The 21,694-nt window shown below is 42.2% G+C and overlaps 1 protein-coding gene across 1 annotated transcript in view; it reads right to left on the bottom strand.

Moving 5' to 3' along the window:
- Window positions 1–14,796, bottom strand: part of TIPE3 (TNF alpha induced protein 8 like 3) — a 39,420-nt gene extending 24,624 nt beyond the window's left edge. Inside the window, exon 1 of the mRNA XM_088526784.1 lies at window positions 14,568–14,796. Within this exon, the coding sequence (XP_088382910.1) occupies window positions 14,568–14,775 (208 nt within the window). The 5' untranslated portion in view covers window positions 14,776–14,796. The remainder of the gene's footprint in view (window positions 1–14,567) is intronic.
- Window positions 14,797–21,694: the final 6,898 nt, after the last annotated feature.

The raw sequence follows: 21,694 nt of genomic DNA, 5'->3' as shown, positions 1-21,694 counted from the left end.
TTACTCTTCCCCAGGGTGAAGTTAAAACATTATGAAGACAAAATAAAGCTACTCGTAACTCAGAGGTTTTAACATTTTTTTTTTTTCTATGTTAAAAATTGAATTCCTAAGATAGATGGCCTGTTTTAGTCTATCTTGGATCAGGAGCAGTTTTACTTCTATAAGATATTATTCTTGTGATATATGGCTTTGCTTTGATAAAATGAAAACCACAAAACTAGTGTTAAATGTATAAAATGAAATTGGCAGATTTGCCAGGAAGTGTCTGTTCCTCAATAATTCCAGTTGGTATTAAATTGTGTCTTGGCCTCACTGAACTATTAAGGTGTAAGACAACATCAAATTGATACCTAGGCTTAAAGAAGATGATGTATTTTTAATAGAGCAGGAATTCCCATTTTTACAGGTGCATTTTCCACCCAGAAAGCCCATCTAATGCACATAAGAGAAGTTACTGCTGCTAACAGAACAGCAGCTTCCTGTGTGGAAGGAAAAGAAATGCCTGCGGGTGTCACTCCCGGCTTGTGCCGGGGCTGCGAGGTGTGTGAAGCAGAGACGTCAGTGATGGGCCCCAGGCACGGCCTGGTGCCGGCTGCAGGCCGGCCGTCCCCTCACACCAGCTGGCGCGGAGGGAGGCTGCACCTGCCTCTTGGAAGGCACATGGGCCTCCCGGAGGTGGGTGCGCTCCACGGGCCGCAGGTGCTGCCGTCTGTGGCGTTACCGAGCGGTGAGACCTGAGGTGGTGCTGGGGAGCTGGGCTGAACCGCATCGAGGGGGATCATAGCGGGCTGTGCGTTAAGGCCAAGCAGATGCACGTTCCCCCAAGCAAGGGTGATCTGATAGTGCAGGAGACGCAGAAGTGGTGCTCTCCTGATCCTGTGGTTTAGCCAGAAAATCTACAATTCATCAGCTGGTTACAGAGAAGGGAAAAGAAGCCCCTGGATCTGTTTTGGGGATGAGAATAATCAAGTGGTTTTCTCTAACAGTTTTTTCACCTGTGCCTTTACAGGCCCTTGTTACTGAGCTGTGTGTGTTTACATTTTGGGGATAAGAGTCTGCATGAATACCTGCATTGCAGGTGACCCCAGGGATAACTGGCAAATAAGCCAGGGCCAGCAGGGGTTGCTTAGGTAGGGGTAGAATTGGTGGATTATCTACGTGGGTATGAACTGAAGTAATGAAACTTTAAATAACTAACGTAATGGAACTCCTGTCTAATGGACTTCATCCCATTTTTAACACTGTCAGCTAGAATTTCTTTCACTAAAACCTGTTCTTATCTGCTGGCAAGGAAGGCCACACAAGGATAAATCTGGTGCTGAAAAATGGTTGTTTCCACTACTGGATTTGTGTTTACTATCACAGAAGTGCAGTGCTGAGAGAGAACTTTCAAGCAATCATCTAATCCATTCCTTGCTTTGAGATAGGATCAGGAGGCTGAAAGATATTTGTCTAACCTGTTCTCAAAACTTTTTCACAGAGAGAGAGGTTGCAACATCCCCATGTAACTTAATGCAGTGCTTACATCCTTTATAGTTAGAAAGACCTTTCCTAACATCACGCTGAAGTCTCCCTGGCTGCAGATAGGCTGATTGCTTCTTGTTCTGTCCCCAACTGATCCCTATTTTCCATAAGTAATTTCAACAAATTCCACTATTTATGTGGGAGAAAAACTGTTCTGTGGTCATCTCTAGATTAAATAAATTGATCTTGACAAGTGAGACAAGGAAGAGACTCTAATCCACAGCAGCTGTTCATTAACAAGTTTTCAACCTGTGTTTCTTCAAGTTACTCTTACAGTTCTGTTAATGAATGCCTATGGCCCAGAGGGACCTAGGTCAGAGTTGGTCGCATCTCCTGTCAGGTTTCACTAGCTCTATAGAATCTCTAGAAATCTCTGGAATCTCTAATTCCAGGTTACAGACCTAGCTGCCTTTGAACAGGACTTATTATTCCTTCTGCTAAAGAATCAACTGTGACTTAGTAAGAGAGGGCAGATGGCTTGAACACAGATTTCTTTAAGTGTAAAAATCCAGCTTCTTGACTCTGAGACAGGATCAGAAATCTGTTTTCTGGCTTGTACTTGACTGAGCTTGGCAGGAAACAGCCCCTTCTTAGCCTGCCCCGAAGCTGACGGTGTAGGTAGGTTTGTTATGTATGTAAAGCCCACACAGATTTATGTGGGGGAACTAAAACTCAAGTTCCAAAGAAAATAGATTGAATTTAGGTCTTGTGAGAAATATGGTTTTGGGTTTTTCTTTTTTTGTTTTGTTTTCATTGTGACTTATGGTCAGGGTTTTAGGGATGCTATATAGGTCATCTTCCATGACTGCAATGTTTATACCATGGTGTAAATCCTGCATCCCAGTACTGTTGATGAGAATATCTTCTTCTGTGTTTGATCCCACTGCCTATTTTAAGAGTTATGTTAGAAAATATGTCAACAGTCACGAGGGTGTTAATTCTGGTAGGCCTTTGCATTCTGGTGAATTCTCTTTGGGTGAAAGGCTTGTTTTCTTTATTTCAGTGGGAGTCCTATGTGTTAAAAACACACACCCAATAGTTTCAAATGGTGGGTTCTATTTTTATTTCAAACATTCTTTCACATGGCAAGGATCTAGGCAGTCTGAATCAGAAGCCAACAGAAAGATGGAAAAACAATGCTGTTCTCTTTAACTGAATTCTTTAAAATGTAGGCATTTTCTACTTGTAATTGCAATGGTCCTTTATTGTCTCACTAGATATAGTAGCATTGCTTATTTAAAACAAACACCTTAGTCCTGTCTTTTAACAGGACAAAAGAGGTCAAGTGTGGCTTAAACTGCAGCCTGCTCTGAAAGAATTCTAATGCAGTATTGAACCACATATATTTTTGGTAGCTAAATCACGACAACTGTGGCGGTGTAGCTTCTTTCTTGGAGACTGAAGTCCTTTCAGAATATACCTATGTGCTGCATTTATATTTATTAGCTTTCAGTAAAATATTTTGGGGCCCTTACTGCATAGCTACATCATGAAAGATGTTCCTGACCTAAAAATAGTAAAGGTAGACAGATAGACCAGAGATGGGTGGAGAAATAGATGCCACTGTGAAATACTTGCTTAAGGCTGTGATTAAGACCCTGCTGTCAGTTCAGTAGTTCAGCTATTAGACTGTGCAAGCTCCCACATGATATTCTTGGAAAAAGAAATTAGATAGGTATCTTTGTAATATATGTCCTATATGTCTGTCCTTAAATATAAAATCCTATTGACTTTGAAATTCAAGAAGGCATTTCTTAACAGAGAACTGAAATGGCAAAGTGTGTTCTCGAAAAATATACAGACAACAGTTAGCTCTCTGTGCTTTAAATTGCTGGATGAAGGTGTGTGAACCTCTCAAGGGGTGCAGTACAGTCTGCCCCTGCTGTGACTTATTAAGATTTTCAGATCTGTTAGAATATTTTAAAATATTTTATATTAAAATATTTAATATAATTCCTAGCAGGTCTGACCTTCTGGTAGGTGTGTTCATGGTAATATGGATCACCACTCCACTCATGGTGGTCCACTGGTTCATATGGAGGGAACTAATGAAATGATTCCCATTCTGTTAACACTGGTCTCTTTGCTAAGTGAGCTTCTTAGGTTGTTATAAAAGCAAGTTCTTTTTTATAAAAGTATATTTGCTGTATTTTTATTTCTACTTGCTGTAGATATTAATGCAAAAAATTCCTGAAGCCTGCGACTTGGAAGTATTAAGTTTATTTTTCTATATATAGCACTTCCCTAGCTGAAGAAGATGACTTTTGTCTACTTAAAAATAGCTGAGCTATATTCAATCACATGTTGTTTGTATAAAAATGCTTTCAGCTTTAAAAATTTCAGACTAAGGCAAGCTTCTAACACAGCAAATTTACGTAGATAGCTGTAAAACCTTCAATAATAAAATAGCAGAGTTTTATGATGTCATCTCTATTTTTATCACAGACTTTGATAAAGAACCATATTGCTTTAAAAAACAAGTATTTAAGGATTTTGTTCTTAATCTCTTTAGTAACCATATGGTCTGCAGAGCAGACAGAATTTGTATTTTTGCCACTGGTGAAGTGACTACATGTTGGCATAAGATGTCCCCAGATCATCAGCTCTATGAAAAAGAACTGCTTGTTGAACTTCTGTAAAAGTGAGGGAAAAAAAAGCATTCCAGAATTAGTAGGTTATTATAATAGCATACATACTATATAAATTGCCTTCAAATGTGTGTATGGGAGAAAAGAGCTTCATAGAAAAGCTCTTCCCCTAAATGCTCTCCCTGAACATCACTCGCTCGGTCTTGATGCCGTGTGGTTGTTGCTAAGGCAGCAGTTTTTAGCAGAGGTCTAAAAGGTAAATAAATACACGGAGCCCTTGGCAGTGTCGGAGCAACTGTGCCCTGTCTGCTGTGCATGGGCAGAGCAGATGCAGCTCCCGAGGGCGCTGGGAGCTGCCCAGGCCTGTCTGCCGCGAGCAGCCGGCGCGTTGTGAGCGCGGCCGGGCCGGGGACGGCCACCTCCCGGGCTGCTGGCGGCCTTGTCCTCTGGCCTCTCTTGGTGGGTTGTGCGGCGGGTATCGCTGACTGCACAAATGGAGCCCTGCAAACTTGCATCCAAGCTTGTAACCTTGCAAGACAAAACCAAGAAGATTTAAAGCCAAGCAAGGGATTCCTTCCTTGATGGAAGGTGTCAGTGTGTGGCCGCTGGCCTGCAAGGGGCAGGCCAGGCTCTGACTGAATTTGGTACAACTTTGGCCAAAAATACAAAAGGGGATGTGGAAGCCCCGTTGTTTGGTCCGGTGAGCCTGCATCTGACTGCCAGCTCCCCTTGTTCCTTTCCCTAATGCCTCTGCTGGTGTCTGCTGTGCTCTAGGCCTCTTAATGGCTTTAGGAAAGAGTATTTGGAAAGGCATTTTTCTAAGTGAAGTGTTTAATTTCTAGAAAGAGGCTCTTACTGCCTCTTCACAGCTGTGGCAGTGACACAGCACAGGCTTCTGCTTGCTTTCCAGAGGCAACCTGCGTGAATCCTCTTAAAATATCTTTTCCCTAGAACCAATAAAATTTTGCAGAATAAATATTATTAAAGTGTGGTATGTAGATTTTTTTTTTTTCATTTATCTGCCAAAGGAACAGGCAAACTCTTGTTTTCTTTAAGCCCTTGTAATTAAGCTGTGCCACTAGAAAGCAATGTCCTCTGACCTCATCTGACCAGTGACAGTTGCAGGCTGCTGGGTTTGGATTGAAAATGTAATTTCCCACTTGACCTCCTACTGAAGATTTGACTCTATGGGGATGAGGTTATATTGTTTCTTAAAATAGGTGACTGCTCAGGAATGAACTTTAGAAGTAACAGAAAAATTATCTGTAGAAACACGATTGTCTTCTCATTTTCTGGCAAATACTGCACCTACCTGTTTCTAACTTCACTATTTGCAAAAGAAATTATTTTCCCTTTTCTAGACATGCCTAATAATCAGGATGACAACCATCTCATTTGCAAGCCTGCTGTGTGTTGGCTGTGGGAGATAGGCTAGTTCCTCCGGAGAGGCAAATCTGCTTCTAATGCTTCTAGCTACAAAGACAAGAATGCTTTACTCCCATCAGTCTTCCCTTTCTTGAAATACAGCTTAAAAATAGTTTCCCCCTGTCATGGTGGCAGAAATCATAAAAGCAAGAATACTTGGGCAGAAATGAGTTAAAGAGGAATTGGATCAAGACTGAAAGAATTTTGCAAAGGAATAATGTATTACCCCAGTCAAAGCACAGGGGAAATGAAAAGATTGGTTCTGTGCTAAAAAGATGTGGATATTTGCAAAGGAAATGGCAATATTTTTGGAGTAAAAGGAGAGGAATGGCTTTATGGTAACATATTAAATCTGAGGAGCAGAAAGGGGTGGGGGGGAAGTGAAAAGAGAAATATTCCTGACTTGATCAACTGGGACAGCAGGCTTTGGACATATGAAAGTCAGCAAAGTGAAAAAGGCTTTAGAAATTGAGGTTAAAGGTATAAACAAAATTCTGGTGGCTACAGTCCTGAGGAACTAAACCTCTGTGGCAACATATGGCAGTTGGAGGTGTTCTCAGCCCACAGGCATCTGATTTAATACAAACTTTAAAGTTTGAAGCATGGAATTATGCTGAGTATTGGTATTCCACCTTAAAGAGATGACTTGTGCTTTCCATCAGTTATGCATGATTTCTGCAAGGAGAGTGCTTTGTGGAAAAATGCTAGTTGTGATGACATTTTGGGTTAACGTACAGGTTTCCTTTTAGGAAGGGACAGGAAATATTCCAAAAAACAAATGCAGATAAGAGAAAAAGCAAGGCAGAACTTCTCGCTGAACTTGAGCTAGATTTGTACAGTAGAAGCTGGCTTCCGACAGATGCAAGTCTCTTCATTGAAGGAAATACCATTTTATATAGAGAATCTGGCACATTTAAAGGGGACAGACAAGTCCAAGTTGCTAAAAATGTGGCCCACTAGCACTCTGCAAAATCCAGTATTTAGGTTTGTGTATTTTATCCCTTTCCTAAATCCATTCAAGTCCATGTATTCCATCAGTGATTCCTTATCACTTTCAAATAAGTCCAGTAGCTGTGCATTTTAACTGTATTGCTTTAGTATGTACTATTAAACATTTCTAATAACAGTGGAGGTCATTAAAGAAACAATGAGGTATCAAAATAGTGTTGAGTATCAGAATAGTGACAAACCAAATATAACCTGCTTTGAAGTGAACATAAAGATAATTTTTAATACCTTTAAACTTCTGCTTTCCTCTACTTCTGAGGAAACTGGACACACAAATACACAAAGTTTAAAATTAAACACAAGCAAACAAAAAGCACTCTGACATTTTCCTGGTCTATAAATATAGGATACAAAGTGTTTGCTGGTGAAATCTCTCCCAAGGAAAGATGGTTATCTTTTTTAAAAGGAGTGGTGGTGGAATGATGCAGCCTTCCATTTCTTTGATATGAATCTGCCAGTGATTGGGCCATGTAAACTGTTCACTGTAGGGGTAAATGGGAAGCTATTTGGACAGCAAACAGCAACACAATAGGAGTATTTCTTTTTTAAAAGAAAAAAATTAGTCTTTCCTGTAACATGAGTTATTTGAATAAACAGAGTTACTGCCAGAAATGAAATGTTTGGTGGTAGAGAGGCATTCTGTGAGAGTACTGTTTGTTTTTAAGATTACCTCTTATATTAAACTAGAACCATACAAAGACGAAAGAGAACGTCTTTATTAATCATGAAATGTTTATTTCATATCATAGCTAGAAATAATCGTCCTGTTCTGTCTCTCTTCTGTTGTTACACTAACAGATGTTAGCCAAAACCTATTATTTGTACCAAGAGACCAGCTGTCGAAGGCCATCCAAAACCAACAGATAACATATGACTTAGAACCTCCACCAAGGAGGGATTAGCGATTGTTGGCAAGGACGGAAGTTACTTTTGCTCTCTTCCTTTACCCTTTTTCCTTCAAGATGTCTGCCTTAAATAGCAGAGGGCCACTGTCTACCTGTCAGTGCTTCAGCTCAACTCACCTCCTCAAAGACAAGTCTAAGTCTTAAGCATAAAGTGACCCCCCACCCTGCAAGCTTCCTCTGGGTCTCTGTAGATTAAGAGACATCAACCTAGCTGATCCTCTCCCATAACCCAGCTGGCAAAGTCACTTCTGTAGGAAAATAGCAAATGACACTTACAGTTGGGCAAGGCTCCACGCTGGGGTCTTGGCCAATGTAGCTGCTCTGGAGGGGATCCCCAAGCAAGTGACAGCCTGGAGCCCCTCAGTGCAGCACCGGTCACAGCGGTGACTGCTCCCTGCTCCTCTGACCGCGAGGCCTTTACCTGTAAATGAACTGGGGCCGATACTGCGCTACGTGCACAGCAGCCATCTAGATGCAAGCTCAGCTTTCCCACACTCTGAATGTTCTTTAATTCATACTGGCCGCTTAGTCCCTGTCCTGTGCCAGGACCTTTTCTGGGAGGTTATCTGGCACAGGCTGAAACAGTGCCAGGAAGCATGTTAACAAAAAAATGGCTCAGAGGATTGTGTGCCACTGCTTGGGATCACAGCCAGGCCCTGCTTAGCTTACTAGAAAAGCTGTAGTCAGTGAGAGCTCTTAGGAAGGTAGAGCATGTTTCTGCTTTCCTGGGATCCTGAGGGCCTGTCACCCCTCTCTGCCCTGGCTGATGCTGGGGATAAAAGGTAGATGCAAAGGCCTCTTGGGCAGGCTAGGCTTTAGGGAACATTCTCATCTTGCTGACACATCCAAGAATGTATCTAGCCAACAATTTCCATACCTCACAAAGTCCCTTTCAGCAGAGCAAGAGTTCTGATTCTCATTGTAACAGCAGCAGGACTCGCTATGGATTCAAAGGTCTTCTCACAGCAGCTCTTAATGGGTATTGGCATAGAAAGCAGTATTCCCATTCTTCTGTTGCCTGGGCCCCTCATTCCCATCCTGTGCCATCCTCTCCCTTGTTATGTTACAAACTTTGATGTGTTGCGTGGTGAACCAGCTTGAGGAAGCTAATCTAAAGCTAGAGAGTGGGGCGATAGGAGGGGGAGCCCTCCCTGGGAGTGGGGTTTATAGCTTTGTTCTTTCATCTCTCTTTGTTCTACAAAAATGCATGACCTACTTTTCCTTCCCTGCCTTCTCCCTCCTTAGTCCAAATGCAATGAAAGGATATGAGGTGCATCTCCTCCAACAGGAAGCGAGAGGTTGTGAGGTGACAGGCGGGCTGCCCTGATCAGGTCAGGCGCTGTTGCCAAAATAGCACATGAAAGGCACTCGTCCCAGAGCCGTCCTTTGGCAAAGCAGGCAGCAACAGTCACTGATCACTGCGGGACAGGCTTCACGGTCTTGTCTGAGCCTTACCTGGCATAAACACCTGTGCCAAGGTTTGTCCCTATCCAAAGTTTAAAAAATCAAAAAATTGGGGGGGGGGGGGGGAAGAAAAGAGAAATCCCCAAATCTCACACAGCATACATGCTCGCTTTCTGCTTTCCTACCAACAGCACCGCTGAGGAAAGTTCAATTTGGGACTATGCAGAGCTCCTTATAACTACCATGCAAGATGGTGTAAATTCAAAATCTCATTGCCTGAGCAACAGGCTGTCTCTGGCCTGGCAAAGCTGCTGCTGCTGCTGCCTTCTGTCCTCTACTTATGCCCCAGGCTGGCAGTGGCCCACTCTGTGCTGACACAGGAGTTGTGATAAAGCATCTCAGTACATAAATACTTCTGAGAAAACTTCCTTAGGTGACCGAATTCTGCTATCCCTAAACTAGTCAGTTTGTTTCATCCATAGAATCATAGAATTGTAGAATGCTTAAGGTTGGAAGGGACCTCTAGAGCTCATCTAGTCCAACCCCCCTGCACACGCAGGGTCACCTAGAGCACGTGGCACAGGACTCCGTCCAGGCAGGTTTTGAAGATCTGCGGAGAAGGAGACTCCACAACCTCTCTGGGCAGCCTGTTCCAGTGCTCTGTCACCCTCACTGTTGGGAAATTTTTCCTTAAGAGCTCTCATCTTTGTAAGCCATCTTCTCTGAAATAGGAAGAAGCTTTTTGGGATCTTTGTTTTGTACCTGGTATGTGCAAAAGTGTCGTGTTGCCTCCTGAAGCTACTGAAAAGGGCATTCTCTCATATACAGTCTGTGTTGCTGCTTAACACACTGGTCCACAGATGTTGCTAGTGCACAGGCAGGTGAGCTTGGGTCATTCTTAGCTCCACTCAATTTTAAAACACAAATCCCCCCACCCCAGGTTCACATACTGAAGTAACCTCTCTCTTCAGGTTGCCATAAATAATCCCACTTCTGTCACCACCATCACGGCGGAGTGGATTTTTGACCCAGAAAGGCTCCCCCTTCCACCCCCCGCCCCATCCCACACAAACACGCTTCTCCCTGTCCCCCAGCAAGGCTCCCTGTGCTGAAGTGGCCTGTATGTGAATCAGCAGCCAGGTGTTTTCTGGAGGAAATGGTCAGGAGATGTGAGAATTCAGTCAACCAGTTTTGCCTGCCCCAGCTGCTGCCTTTACAGGCAGTCACTGCTGCCTTATCCTGAGGGGTCTCTTGCCCGCTCTGACTTGGCAGACAAATTCTGGCATATGCCTGGCTCAGCATGCAGTCTGAGCCCAAAAAGCACTATAAAAGTCTAACCATTTTGCTTCTCCTTCCTTTTCCAGGAGAAGGGAAGAGCTTATCAAATATAGGTGCTTGAAAGCACTTCATTGCAGATCCATCCAGTAGGGTCTGCACATTTCATTCAAAATAGCAGGGATTTTCCCCTCGAATTTCCCTTCTTCCAATGTGCAGCTGTCTGCCCCTCCTACCTACTTCTCCAGGGCCCGCAACTGCATTTCTGACTCAAATGTTTTTATATAAAAGCAAAACAAGGCTTTGTTAAATCAAAGCCCTACCCTGTCAAACATGCAAGCATTCCCTGGGGCAAAGTATGCTTTTGTTATGAAATAAATTGATTAAATGACCAGTATGATATTGAAGGAAAAAAAAAAAGAGTATAAAGTACTCACATTTTATGCCATGTGGCACATCACTTGTGCCTCAGTTTTGTACAGTACTAAATACATTTTAATATATCTTTTTCCTAATTAATCTTACAGCCACAAAAATATATTAGCTCTGGAATAGCATTTAACTCTGTTAAACTATAATAAAATACGTGAAGGCTCAAAAGACTAATATCCTTTGTGCTTGCAGATCTTAGAGCATGATAAATTTGCAGAAAAGATATTTGCTAAGCATTGCAAATAAAATAAAGTTACTCGACAGCTCTAGGAAACTTATTTATGTCTGTATGGGCCATCTTACAGCAGTAAAGAAAAAGCTTAAATAATAAAGCTTAATTTTTTTTTTTTTAACTAAGTCTATATTTATTCCACATAGTAGAGTTTAGGTAACTTAACAAAATAATTTAATACTGCATGCATTAATCTTTCAGCTGTAGAAATCACAGGCCAAAATTTTGGCCCAACTGAAGACAAATAGTGGGACTTCCCATTGACTTTATGGATGCATATCTGGTGATGAGTATATCAGTTTTGATTTCTGTGGTATCATAAAATTGTAGACTCCGTGGTGTTGCTATGTGAATAAAACTCTATCACCAGTTGAGAATTTTACTTGGGCAATCTGCACCAAGTGAAGATCTGCCTTTCCCGTGCAGAATCCCCAAACCCTCTGCTAAATCAGTGCTGCTGGGGATGACCTGGATTTTTATGATATGCTAGGCAGCAAGGTGGCAGAGGATTGCATTAAGTGGAAGAACTGAAAAGTTTCTTCTTTTGAAGATTTTTCTTTCCACGTCTCAACAGGTGGACATTAAATAATGAGAACAATGGTCTATTTAAGAATTACTTATTCAATTCCAAACGCATATCTGCAGGGAGATCATGCTTTTACAAAGAAATATGATCATGAGATTTTTGCATTACAAAATATACATTTTAAAAGTAATGAAGGCCTGTCTAATGCTCTAATAGGGCTTTGTGTCATCATTTGTTTTGAGGGCAAAAAAATCTGCTTGGACTATTCTTTGCATTGCATTCAAGCTGTCTTGATAGATGGAAGAAGAGTTATGTGGAAACCAAGGCTGGGGAATTGGTTATGGGTGGCTGTTGTGGTGTTATTTCGTTTGTTTTTTGTACAGCTATCCCCTTATATTACTGTCACATGCAAGGGACTTCTTGTTTGCAGAAAAAAAAATAGGAAGCTGCTATCATGACAACACATTGAGAACAAATATAGGAAAATAGTACTTCTGCTCCCTTGGAGACTCAGCTATAAGTGGGCTATTAAAGGAAATGCAGCTGCTGGGATCTAGGAATAAGATTCCAGCTGGCTCTTGGAAGCCAAGTGTGCCTGGCAGGTGGAGGGGGACACAGCCTGTCCACACCTGCTTGGAGAGTCTCGGGAATGGCAGGGCTGATGCTCCTCCAGGAGACAGCAAGAGGTTGAATCAATACTGCAGGAGGAATATACCCTTAAATGAGAGATGCTATATTGCAGCTGTGTTCCACTAGCACTATGAAGCCCTAGTGGCAAATTGTATTATGCTGGGTTTGAACAATTGGACAATTGAAAATGAGGCAGTGACGGCCAGAAGCTTTCATTCAGGTAAGCTGAAATCACTGCCCTGTGTACCAGGAGCTGCTAAGACTGGTAACGATAAAACGAAGTTCAGTGTTCAGGTGAATGTGTCATTTTTCTGTGTGCAATTCTAGCTATTCTAAAGGCAATAGCTAAAATTTACCCCAGATATTCCCCCAGTCATCTTGGTAACAGTTCTTGCCCTCCAAAGCAAAGGCAGAAAGCCCCTGGCCAGTGGTATCTGTGCAGCATTCCTCCTGCAACAAGGTGGTAACTGAAACTCGCACTGTAACCCCTCAAATCCTGTGCTGCAACAGGCATGACAACCAACACCCACACACAGACAGATACTGCACTGTACGTATGGCAGAGTATGGGGGGAAAAAAAGGCCAAATGAAATCTAGCAAAAATATATTTTTTCAGAAGAGGATGCTGGGTACCAACAGCAAGTGCTTCATTAGTTCAGAGAAAACTACTGCAGCTGGCTAAGAGAAAAACACCAAGTTTTCACTCTCTTCCGATTTTATTCCACTGCATAGGCATCTGCCATGTGTGGTCAAAATGACTTTTTTTTTTTCCTCTTAGATAGTAAAAAGAAGGAAGAGAAGAAAGTGTAGAAGAGAATAATGAGTGCCAACTGTTGGCAGCTAGGAAGTGATGACGCAGAAAGCACTACGGCAATCTCTAAGGAGAGTTATCTTTCTAATTTATTTAAAAGAAAATCCTCGTCACGAGAAGAGTAAGTTGTTGGCAGGAGCTGTATTAACATTAGGCTTATAGAGAAATTGATATTTCTTGTAACAACTTCATGCATGCTTTGAATATATGTACAAAAAAAGTATAGATGTTGATGGTTTTGTTAATAAGTTCAGCCTACTGGTGCTTTATGAATATAAGCCTGTTGCTAGTTTTACTTAATGTCTAGATCTTGAGTAAGAAAATGAAGAAGAGAGTATTAGGAGTAAATTCCCCTAATATTTAGAAGTGGAGTTGATTTAAGATGCTATAAAACCCTGCTCTTTTTTTTTTTTTTTTTAAAGTCCTGTTGTGCTGAGAGAATAGACCAGATGACACACATCTTATGACTTCCTGCTGCTGTTCACCACTGAAGTATTAACAGTACAAGTCCTAACAGTTTTCATAGATATTTGAGATATTTTTTTCCCTCTTGTAGTTAAAATGCTTATTACTTGGTAGAGACTCCTTTTGGAGCAGAGCAAGTAGCGGCTGGGATAACGTATGTGTCTAACCTGGGCAGATAATGGTAAAAAGATTTTTCTCAAATATGACCTCTGCAATGTACCACTCTGGGTTTATCATGAGACAGTTTTAGATGTTATTTTGGCTGTGCTTGTCTCATGCTGGTTAAGAAAATACCTATAACTTGTACCATGAGAAGCTGGAGGTCAAACGGGCTGTGTCTCTTTTTCCACACCCAGCTTTGGTAACCCTTAGCTTCTGCCGCGTACCGGGGTTCTGCCTGGACATCAGAGTCTGCCTTCCTGGTGGCAATGCAACCTCGCCACTGACTGAAGAGGCATTAGAAACCTGGACATGTGCCCAGGAAAGTGGGATAGCTTTGAGCTCACAGACGATCCTTATGGTCTGTACTGTACTGGTAGAACAATTCTACTTCTATATGTGCTTGATTTTATACAAGTTTATTGTCCCCATTTACTGCTTGTGCAGGGCACCCTTTCATTACAGCACATGTCAGCAATGGTTGTTTTGCGTAGGACACAGGAATGCAGAGATTTGGGAATGGTAAAAGATTGTTTTTTCTCTCTGTTTTTTTTCTTCTGCCTCATCTAAAAACTATGCAGGCTGCACCAAACAGGCAGCAGCAGTTCCATGTTTTCGGTGGCAAGTTAGGACTCTTCACAACAAAATCCTAGCGGCCCAAGTGCCTTGCATGCCTGGTGTGCGGGGGAGAGCCTTCCATTCCCCACCGGGCTAACTGCAGAGGCACCTGAGGAGACTTCCGCCCCCCAGAGCTCTGCAGCCCCTGGCTCCAAGGCGCAAGGGCCGGGGCTCGAGCCAGCAGCGCGTCCGCGGGCCCCCCCGGCCCCGCCGAGCCGCGGCGCGGGGCACTGCGCGCAGCGCCGGCCGCGCGGCCAGGAGGGTGGGGGCTTCTCGCCCCCTGCGAGCCCCGCTCCAGGGGCGCCGCGGTGGCGCCGCGGCCGCTGGCGGGGCGCGCGGGGGCCGCTGGCGCGCGGGGCTCGTGAGGCGGCAGCGACTCGCCCGCGTGAGGCGAGGCGGCCGGCGCGCGGGACGGCGGCGGTGCCTCCTCGGCAGCTCTGCCGTGCAGCCACCGTGCGAAACGTGCGAAGGGGGTGAAAAAGACGCCCCTTCGCTGACCCTGCAGCCCCTGCCGGCGGCGCCGACTCCGAGGGCGGCAGCCGCCCCCTCCTTCCCCCCGCTTACCTGCGGGTGAGACCACCTCGCCTTCGCTGAGCTCCCCGGAGTCCGAGTCCATGCTGCAGGTACCGGCGGCGAGAGGCTCCGAGCGCGCAGAGGGCGGCGGGCGCCGCTCGCGGGAGCGCTGCCCGGGGCAGGGGAGCGGGAGAGGGGAGCGAGCGCCGAGCAGAGCCAGCCGCCTCCTCTGCCGGCCGCTGGGTCCGCGCCACCACATGCAGCCTCCTCGCCTAGTGCCATTGGCTGCAAAGGAGGAGCGGAGACGGGCGGGCTCGGCCGGGGGGAGGAGGGAGCGGGGGCGCGGCGGGAACGGCGCCTCCGCCGAGCGCCTTGCACAAGTTGGCCTCGGAAGCGGCTCGCTCCTCGCTGCCGGGGCCCTCCGGCCGCCGCTGCGGGGAACGGGGCCCGCGGGGCGCCGGCCGCCGCCATGGCCTTCCCGCTCCGGGCAGCTCGAGGCTGCTCCTCAAAGTGGCCTTTGGGGCGCAGAAAGGGCCAAACGGCAGCCCTTCCCCTCAGAAACAGGCCTGCCCTGCTGCTTCCATTTTACTTCCTCAAAAATTAATCACTGGAATAGTAGAGGCTACTGTGGAAGTGCCAAACTTTCTGGGTATTAGTGTCTGTACCAGAGCATCAGAGGAGTGAATTTTGCTGTTACGTGTTTGCAGGTTGTCTGCAGCTTCAGGAAGACAGTGCAACATTAGGTAAATAAAAGCAGTGTTGGAAGATTGATTTAATTCTGAGTCTGAAAAGTTTGCAGTTTGGATTCTATAGGCTTTACGTATGTCTTGTGAGGTGCTGCAGTCTTGAGCTACACCTTTATTCAGTTGGTTGGGGTCTCAACTCGCTTAGATGTGGTAGACCTTTCTTCCCCTGGTGGGTCTTGCCCTCTTCTACACCTACATGCTGTTGTTGGCCAAGAATCACTTTTATTCTAGTGTAAAAATAGAAAGAAAAAAAAAAGAACAAAACTAGTAGGACTGCTTTTCTAACTCAAAATGAATCCTACAACAAACCTCAGTTAAAAGCCACAGATTATGTCATGTCCTAAGAACCAGACGATGCCTTGAGCAGTTTCCTGTAGATTATTGCAGGCTCCTGCCAGAGGCTTGCTTCTGTCGTTACAGGCGAAAGATTTTCCCCTCTTCTCTCCCCCAAACTGTACAGAGCCTCATGTTTCTAAAGAAAGCAATGCCAAGGCATTACTTAGGAGCTGTGTATGAAATTATCTATTGCCATCAGATTATGCCAAATATTCATGACAAATGTGAAGACTTTTTCTAAATTAGTGTGTGTAATACATTAAAAAAAATCCTTTCCAAAATTTAAAAAGGAATCCAGATAAATCTTCTCATTAATGCCTCATTCTCTGCAATGTTGAGTGTAACAACTACAACAGTAAAATTGAAGCCAGAGTTTGCCTTGTTCAAAGGGAATCCTAGCTTGCTTCTCCTGCTCTCAAATCATGTTGAGCCTACAGAGACAGCAGACCTCAAGCTTTCTGGCCTGGGAGCATGCCAGTTGTTACCTTCAATTTAGGTATTTTGCAGGATTCAACTATCAAAGCTTTGTCTTTTATTTTCCCCAAATCTTCAAACTCTAGGGTGAAAGGTAGGTGTAAAGTGACTTGGCAAGTTGCTATCATATCCTGGGTCCTATGATGTGTTAACATAGTGCCTTCCGCCCCCCCCCCCCCCCGATTTGTAAATTCTTTCACTGAATTTGTAACAGCATTCCAAATACTACTGATTATAGCCCAATTAAATATTGGGTAAGAAAGAACCACTATATGTAAATCTAAGAGGCAATGCAAAATAAGAATGTACATCCATGCATTGCACAAGTTAACAGAAGGTAAGCAGCTAAGTTGCAGGCATGATATAAAAACTGATACAGAAAAACATAGGATCAACAGTCAGGAAAGACTGTCCCAGATCCTTCATCTCATATTTTGTTCTCAGTGAGGTAAGACTTGAATCTTTGTGTTTCTTTGCTTTTTACTACCACAGATGCAAAATACAAAAAGCTTCTCCATGAAGGAATATAGCAGTTTGAGTAAGTTTGTATTAGAGTGTAATTTATTTTAGGGAGTGTGTTTTAGCTGTGTGAAATACTGATGGTAATTTCTAAACTGGGCAAATTCTGACTTTATAACTGTAATCACTGTAGTTAGTATGCAAAAAGTGGAATTTAATGTTGTAGAGGCGTATTTATGGATGGACCCCGTGGTGCTTCCCCAGCAGGAAAGGAGACTGCCAGATATGGTGCATATTCTGGGTCGCATAGTGTGCTTGGTAATGTGCATAGTGGAGCTGTGTTTGTGCTTCCAGGGTGTTCTAGGCACTGGCCTCTACTTTCCAGAGACACTGACCATAATAAGAGAAATTATCTACTAACTTTGTAATTTTTTTTCTGATTCATTTGGACAGGTTCATTTCACAACCTGTCTATAACTGTAATTCAATTTTAAACCCTGAAAATTAATGCATCTCTGCTGCTAAATGATCATAGTTAAGTCAGATATAGGATAGATTTTTCTTTCAAAGGATGTTGAAAAATGAAGTCTTGACCTGGAGTAGTTTAACTTGAAAACTGAATTCCACTTATTTTAATTCAAGTCTTTTTTTTTTCTTTTTTTTTTTTTTCCTTATGTAATCTCACAAGTAATGTGATGGAAATGGAATAACTTGATCAATATTATGTTGCATCAGACTTGTGATATATACATTGGTCATTCTCATTACGGTATTGTAATTACTTTCTACTCCACAGTAAATGCTATTTCAAAATCTCTTTTCCTTCTATTGCTGCTAACTGTAAAGCAGTTATTAAAGTTTTCAGCTGAAACAGAATGAGCACATTGTTTCATTTCAAAACATATGGTTAGAATTCAGTGTTTTTATTTTATTTTTTTCCTTATGTTTTCTGCCCAGCAGAGTTCAGCACTTGGTTTAACATGTGACCTGGAAAATTCCATATGTTTAGAGCTCTTAATTTCATAGTTTCCATCTATTAAAATACTAGTACAGAGAAAGATAGAAAAGCTTTATTAACAGCAGTATATGTACTACGTGGATACACCTTAAATAAAACTGCACATGGAAAAGTAGACTTTCTCCTTTGCAATTACTATTAATTGTACAACAACATGTTCACTGTTATGTTCACAGAGCTGTAACTTATGTTTCCTTTTTTACCATAGGTAATGAGAATTATGTTTGATTTTAGGATAGGTGTGAGGATTGCCTGGAAATTTAGGTGCTGGTACGTTGTTTCTCAAGGCCCAGTTAATGCATCTTCCTGCAAATCTCTACAAATATGACTTACCAGGGAAGCTGGTAACACAGCCTATTGCAACTACCATATGTATGGTATATATTTCCAGTTACATGATGCTCTCTGTAGTGGCTATGTTGCTGTATGGCCCCTCCATTCACATTTTAATTCCATCTGGTCTTGATCTTAATTCCATATGGGACTTGCTTGAAATCCTCCTCTGCCTGCTCATTGTATCTGCGTGCTGAGGATCTGCCTGTGAGAGCTCCTAGGTTTCAGGCTTTCTTATGGTTCTTTCTGCAGGCACTTCTGGATGCTGGAGAAGTAGCTACATACCTTCCCAGACTGAAAGTGTATGTGTTAATTCTGTTGGTGACAAAATTCTTTTGACTAGGAAATTCTATTTGGAAATTTTATGGGTTAGATCATGATCCTCTCTTATCTTAAAGACCAAGGAGTTAGGTCTTCTTATTTTAAAACACTAAAATAATAAAATTTTAGGTACTTATTTCATCTGCAATTTTTATTTTCATTACAGGTGGTTTTAACTCTCATAGTGATCATTTAAGTTGCTTTGAAATTTAGTGTTTTTTTTTTCTTTTCAGGTTTTTCTGCATTTTCTTATCTATTGTCATAGTTGATTATCTCATGGTTATGCTTGAGCATTTGACCAGGGCTAAGATGCAAGTAAAATACAGTTAAACCAGCAACAGATGCTGCTTGTTCCTGAGCTGTTTTTCAGCAAGCTTTGAAACAGTTTTCTGCTTGCAGTCTACATGATGGGTCATCCTTGTTTTCATCCCTGATTTAAAATTATGTGTAGGAGGAGGATTCCACAACTTCATGATACCCTGAGAAAGCAGAGAGAATTTTGTTGCTAGGAAACTATAGTCCTATACTTTACTGTCTTTGCAGAGTGATTTTATGCTTCCCATCAGTTATTTCATTAACTTTTCTAATCCTATTCTTTATGCAAAAATCCACATGTCTTTCTCTAACACATTTATGTATATTAGAAATTATTTTTACTATAGCTACTTGTATATTGCTTTTTTCTGTGTCACTTTTATGAAGTGAGAACTAAGCAAACCAGTAGAGCAGAGTCTTTTAAGTGGTGTGTTTCTTCCATGAAACTATCTTAAAATCTTAAAATGACTTTTCCCTCAATAAGTTGAAACAACCAAAGCATTACTAAAAAGGATGTGATAAGTCATGAAATAGGATTTTATGGAAAAGAAAATGCAGAGGGAGTGTAGATATCTCTTAGAGATTTTGTGAGGGTGATTTATGTGTCTCATAAGCACGAGACCAATTTTAGCATAGAGCTTCTGTTAAACTCTGTAGCGCCGTCTGGAATAAAGAAACCTGTGATTGATGTGAAGCAACCATGAAGAAATTTCCGTGTAGCAGTTCACTAACATCCTCTGACTTTGTCGCAAATAGAAGAATTTTAATAAACTTGTTTCTGGTTTCTATAGAGGTTGATGTAATTTTTAGAACTGTATGGAAACATCTGACAGTGTGTGGGAGTTACTCTGTGACCATTCTAAAGAACATAACAAAAAAACCAATCTGCTAAATAAACCAAATATCACCAACCCAGACATAGAATTTAATTTTATGTGTAGTCTTAGGAATATGCAACATAGACGATTAGGTTACATGCAGTCCTATAACCTTCCCAGTAAAGAGAATCAAATTATGTAGAAACTTGCTATCTAGATCACTTTCAGATGAATTATTCTTCCTGAATACACATTTGAGAGACTTAAATTCAATATATCAATGCCTTAAATTCAACTAGGAGAGTATATCTGTGTGTCCATGGATAGATACACCTGGATCCTTTGTATGACTAAACTTTCAAATCATAGATCTTGGATCCTTTGAAAGCTTTGCAGCCAAGGTAGCTGCACTAGAACACTTGAAAGGAGAAATTATATGTAAAAGAAGGGCTCTTTCAATACTGCTGGAAATTTAAGGGAAATCAGAAAAAGAGGAGGGCTCTGATCAATCTACAGTCTCCCAATGAACTGTACAAACTATATGCCATCAGCAACCACTGAGGGAAACATACCGGTAGCATATATGGCCTTCAATACATTTTTTTTTTTTCTGTTAGAGCTCCACCTGTGATTTTGATGGCCCTTAGGCAGAATCTGTTATTCAACTTCTGTTTCTCCTTAGCAAAGGAATTTGTGGAAAACAATTGGATAAGAATCTCACAAACATTTTTGCTTTGTTTTTTCTCCATCTCTCTGTCAAGGAAACCTGCTCTAGATAAGCAGCCATGGCATGGAGTGTTAGAACTGGTCCAGTCATTCTTGCTCTGTGTGTTTTGTTGTGTTTTTTTTTTTTTTTTCTCTCCTCTTTCTTTTTTTTTAATATGACTTCAGTGACCCTCACTGTGGGATACTCTGGCTGATTCTTGTATGTAAATCCTATGTATGTCTAGCATACAATGGAAAATTAATGTTTAGTAGGTAGAAAAATGCAGTAAGTGGAAGGTTCCGAAGAGCTAAAAAGGAAAAACCCTTGTTACTGCAGTTCACATTGTGTGAACTCGGGAGGAGGGGGAAAAACGATGCAGTGCTTTTACTACAAAGTGCCTGATGTTTTAGTGCTGGTACTTTGACCTGCCAGTCACTGATATTTCTGTATTAGAGAGCAGCTTTCTGTTCCTGAAAATACTGATTTCAGAATTATAAGAAAAATTACAGGAAGGTGACAGCAAGTTTATTTAATTTGCGCGTTTTTAGCCTGGTTCCTAAGAAAACAGGCTCAGGATTGTGTTTCTGTCCTTCCCTGAGTATCTTTTTCACCTGTAAGCCAGTTTTAACAAGCCAGAAGAGAAAAGTCTGTCTCGAAAGTAATTCAGTTTCTACAAACTCTTCCACTCAGCAACCTATTTAGTGTTTCTGCTAAAGGAAAAGCAGGGAAAACTTGGCTGTTACTTGTTTGGCAGCAATTGGCTGGGCTGTTGGCACACACTAGCTGGCCAGTCAGGGTACTGAGATTTAGCTGGTGAATCACATACTGTTACTTTGTCAGTAGGGGTTTCAGAAGGGAAATTGTATTTACCAGGGTGTGGGAAAGCAGATAGAGGAGTTAGATGCCAAGGGATCCAAATCTATAAGAAAGAGAGCTTGTTAATTCTGAGGCTTGTCAAACAATGCATTTGAAAGTGGAATCTAGGCTGGAAATCACTGTAAACCGTAACACTTTTATTTTGTCCAGGAGATTGGAAAAACATAAATGAGAAGAAACCTGTAATGATAAGAACTCTAATGGGATAAAATAGTAATGTGCATCAATCATCAAATCGAAGGGCCTGGCAGTCAGGCCAAAAAGATACAAAATGTAGACTATCTAAATATAATGGGGGGGGTGTGGTGACGTAGAATGTCTTGATTTTTGAGATTATTGAGTTGTGTCTTGTTCATGGTGGAAAGACAAGTTGTGTTGGGAAACACTAGCACAAGATATATGGGCCTCCTCATTTCTGCAGAAGGACCTGGCATAAGGATAGGTGATTAGAAGAAGGTGGAGTAATACTGAATTACAGGTGTGTAATCTGGAATTTACACTGCCTGTATGGAATTCACTGCACTTCCATCACAATGCATCTTGCACAGTGGTGAGGCAGGGAGTGCAAGGCACTAGGTAAATCCCAACTCATCTGCGAAGGTTCATAGAAGAGCATGTCATATGTAATGGTAATTGGTTAAAAACTTTGTGAGTTCCCACAACTTTAGTAGGTGGTACAGGTCTTGGAAGAAAACTACTGTACTAGGGCAAGCACTAACAGTAGTACTTGTATATGGCAGTAGAAGGGAATACCTGGGCAGAGAAACCTTGACTGT

The sequence above is a fragment of the Tinamus guttatus genome, unplaced genomic scaffold, assembly GCF_059628265.1.
Source record: "Tinamus guttatus ecotype Peru unplaced genomic scaffold, ASM5962826v1 Tinamus_guttatus_pri_ptg000004l, whole genome shotgun sequence".
Classification (NCBI taxonomy): Eukaryota; Metazoa; Chordata; class Aves; order Tinamiformes; family Tinamidae; genus Tinamus; species Tinamus guttatus.
Note: the sequence above shows the minus strand (reverse complement) of the source record. Positions and strands in the feature narration are given on the sequence as shown.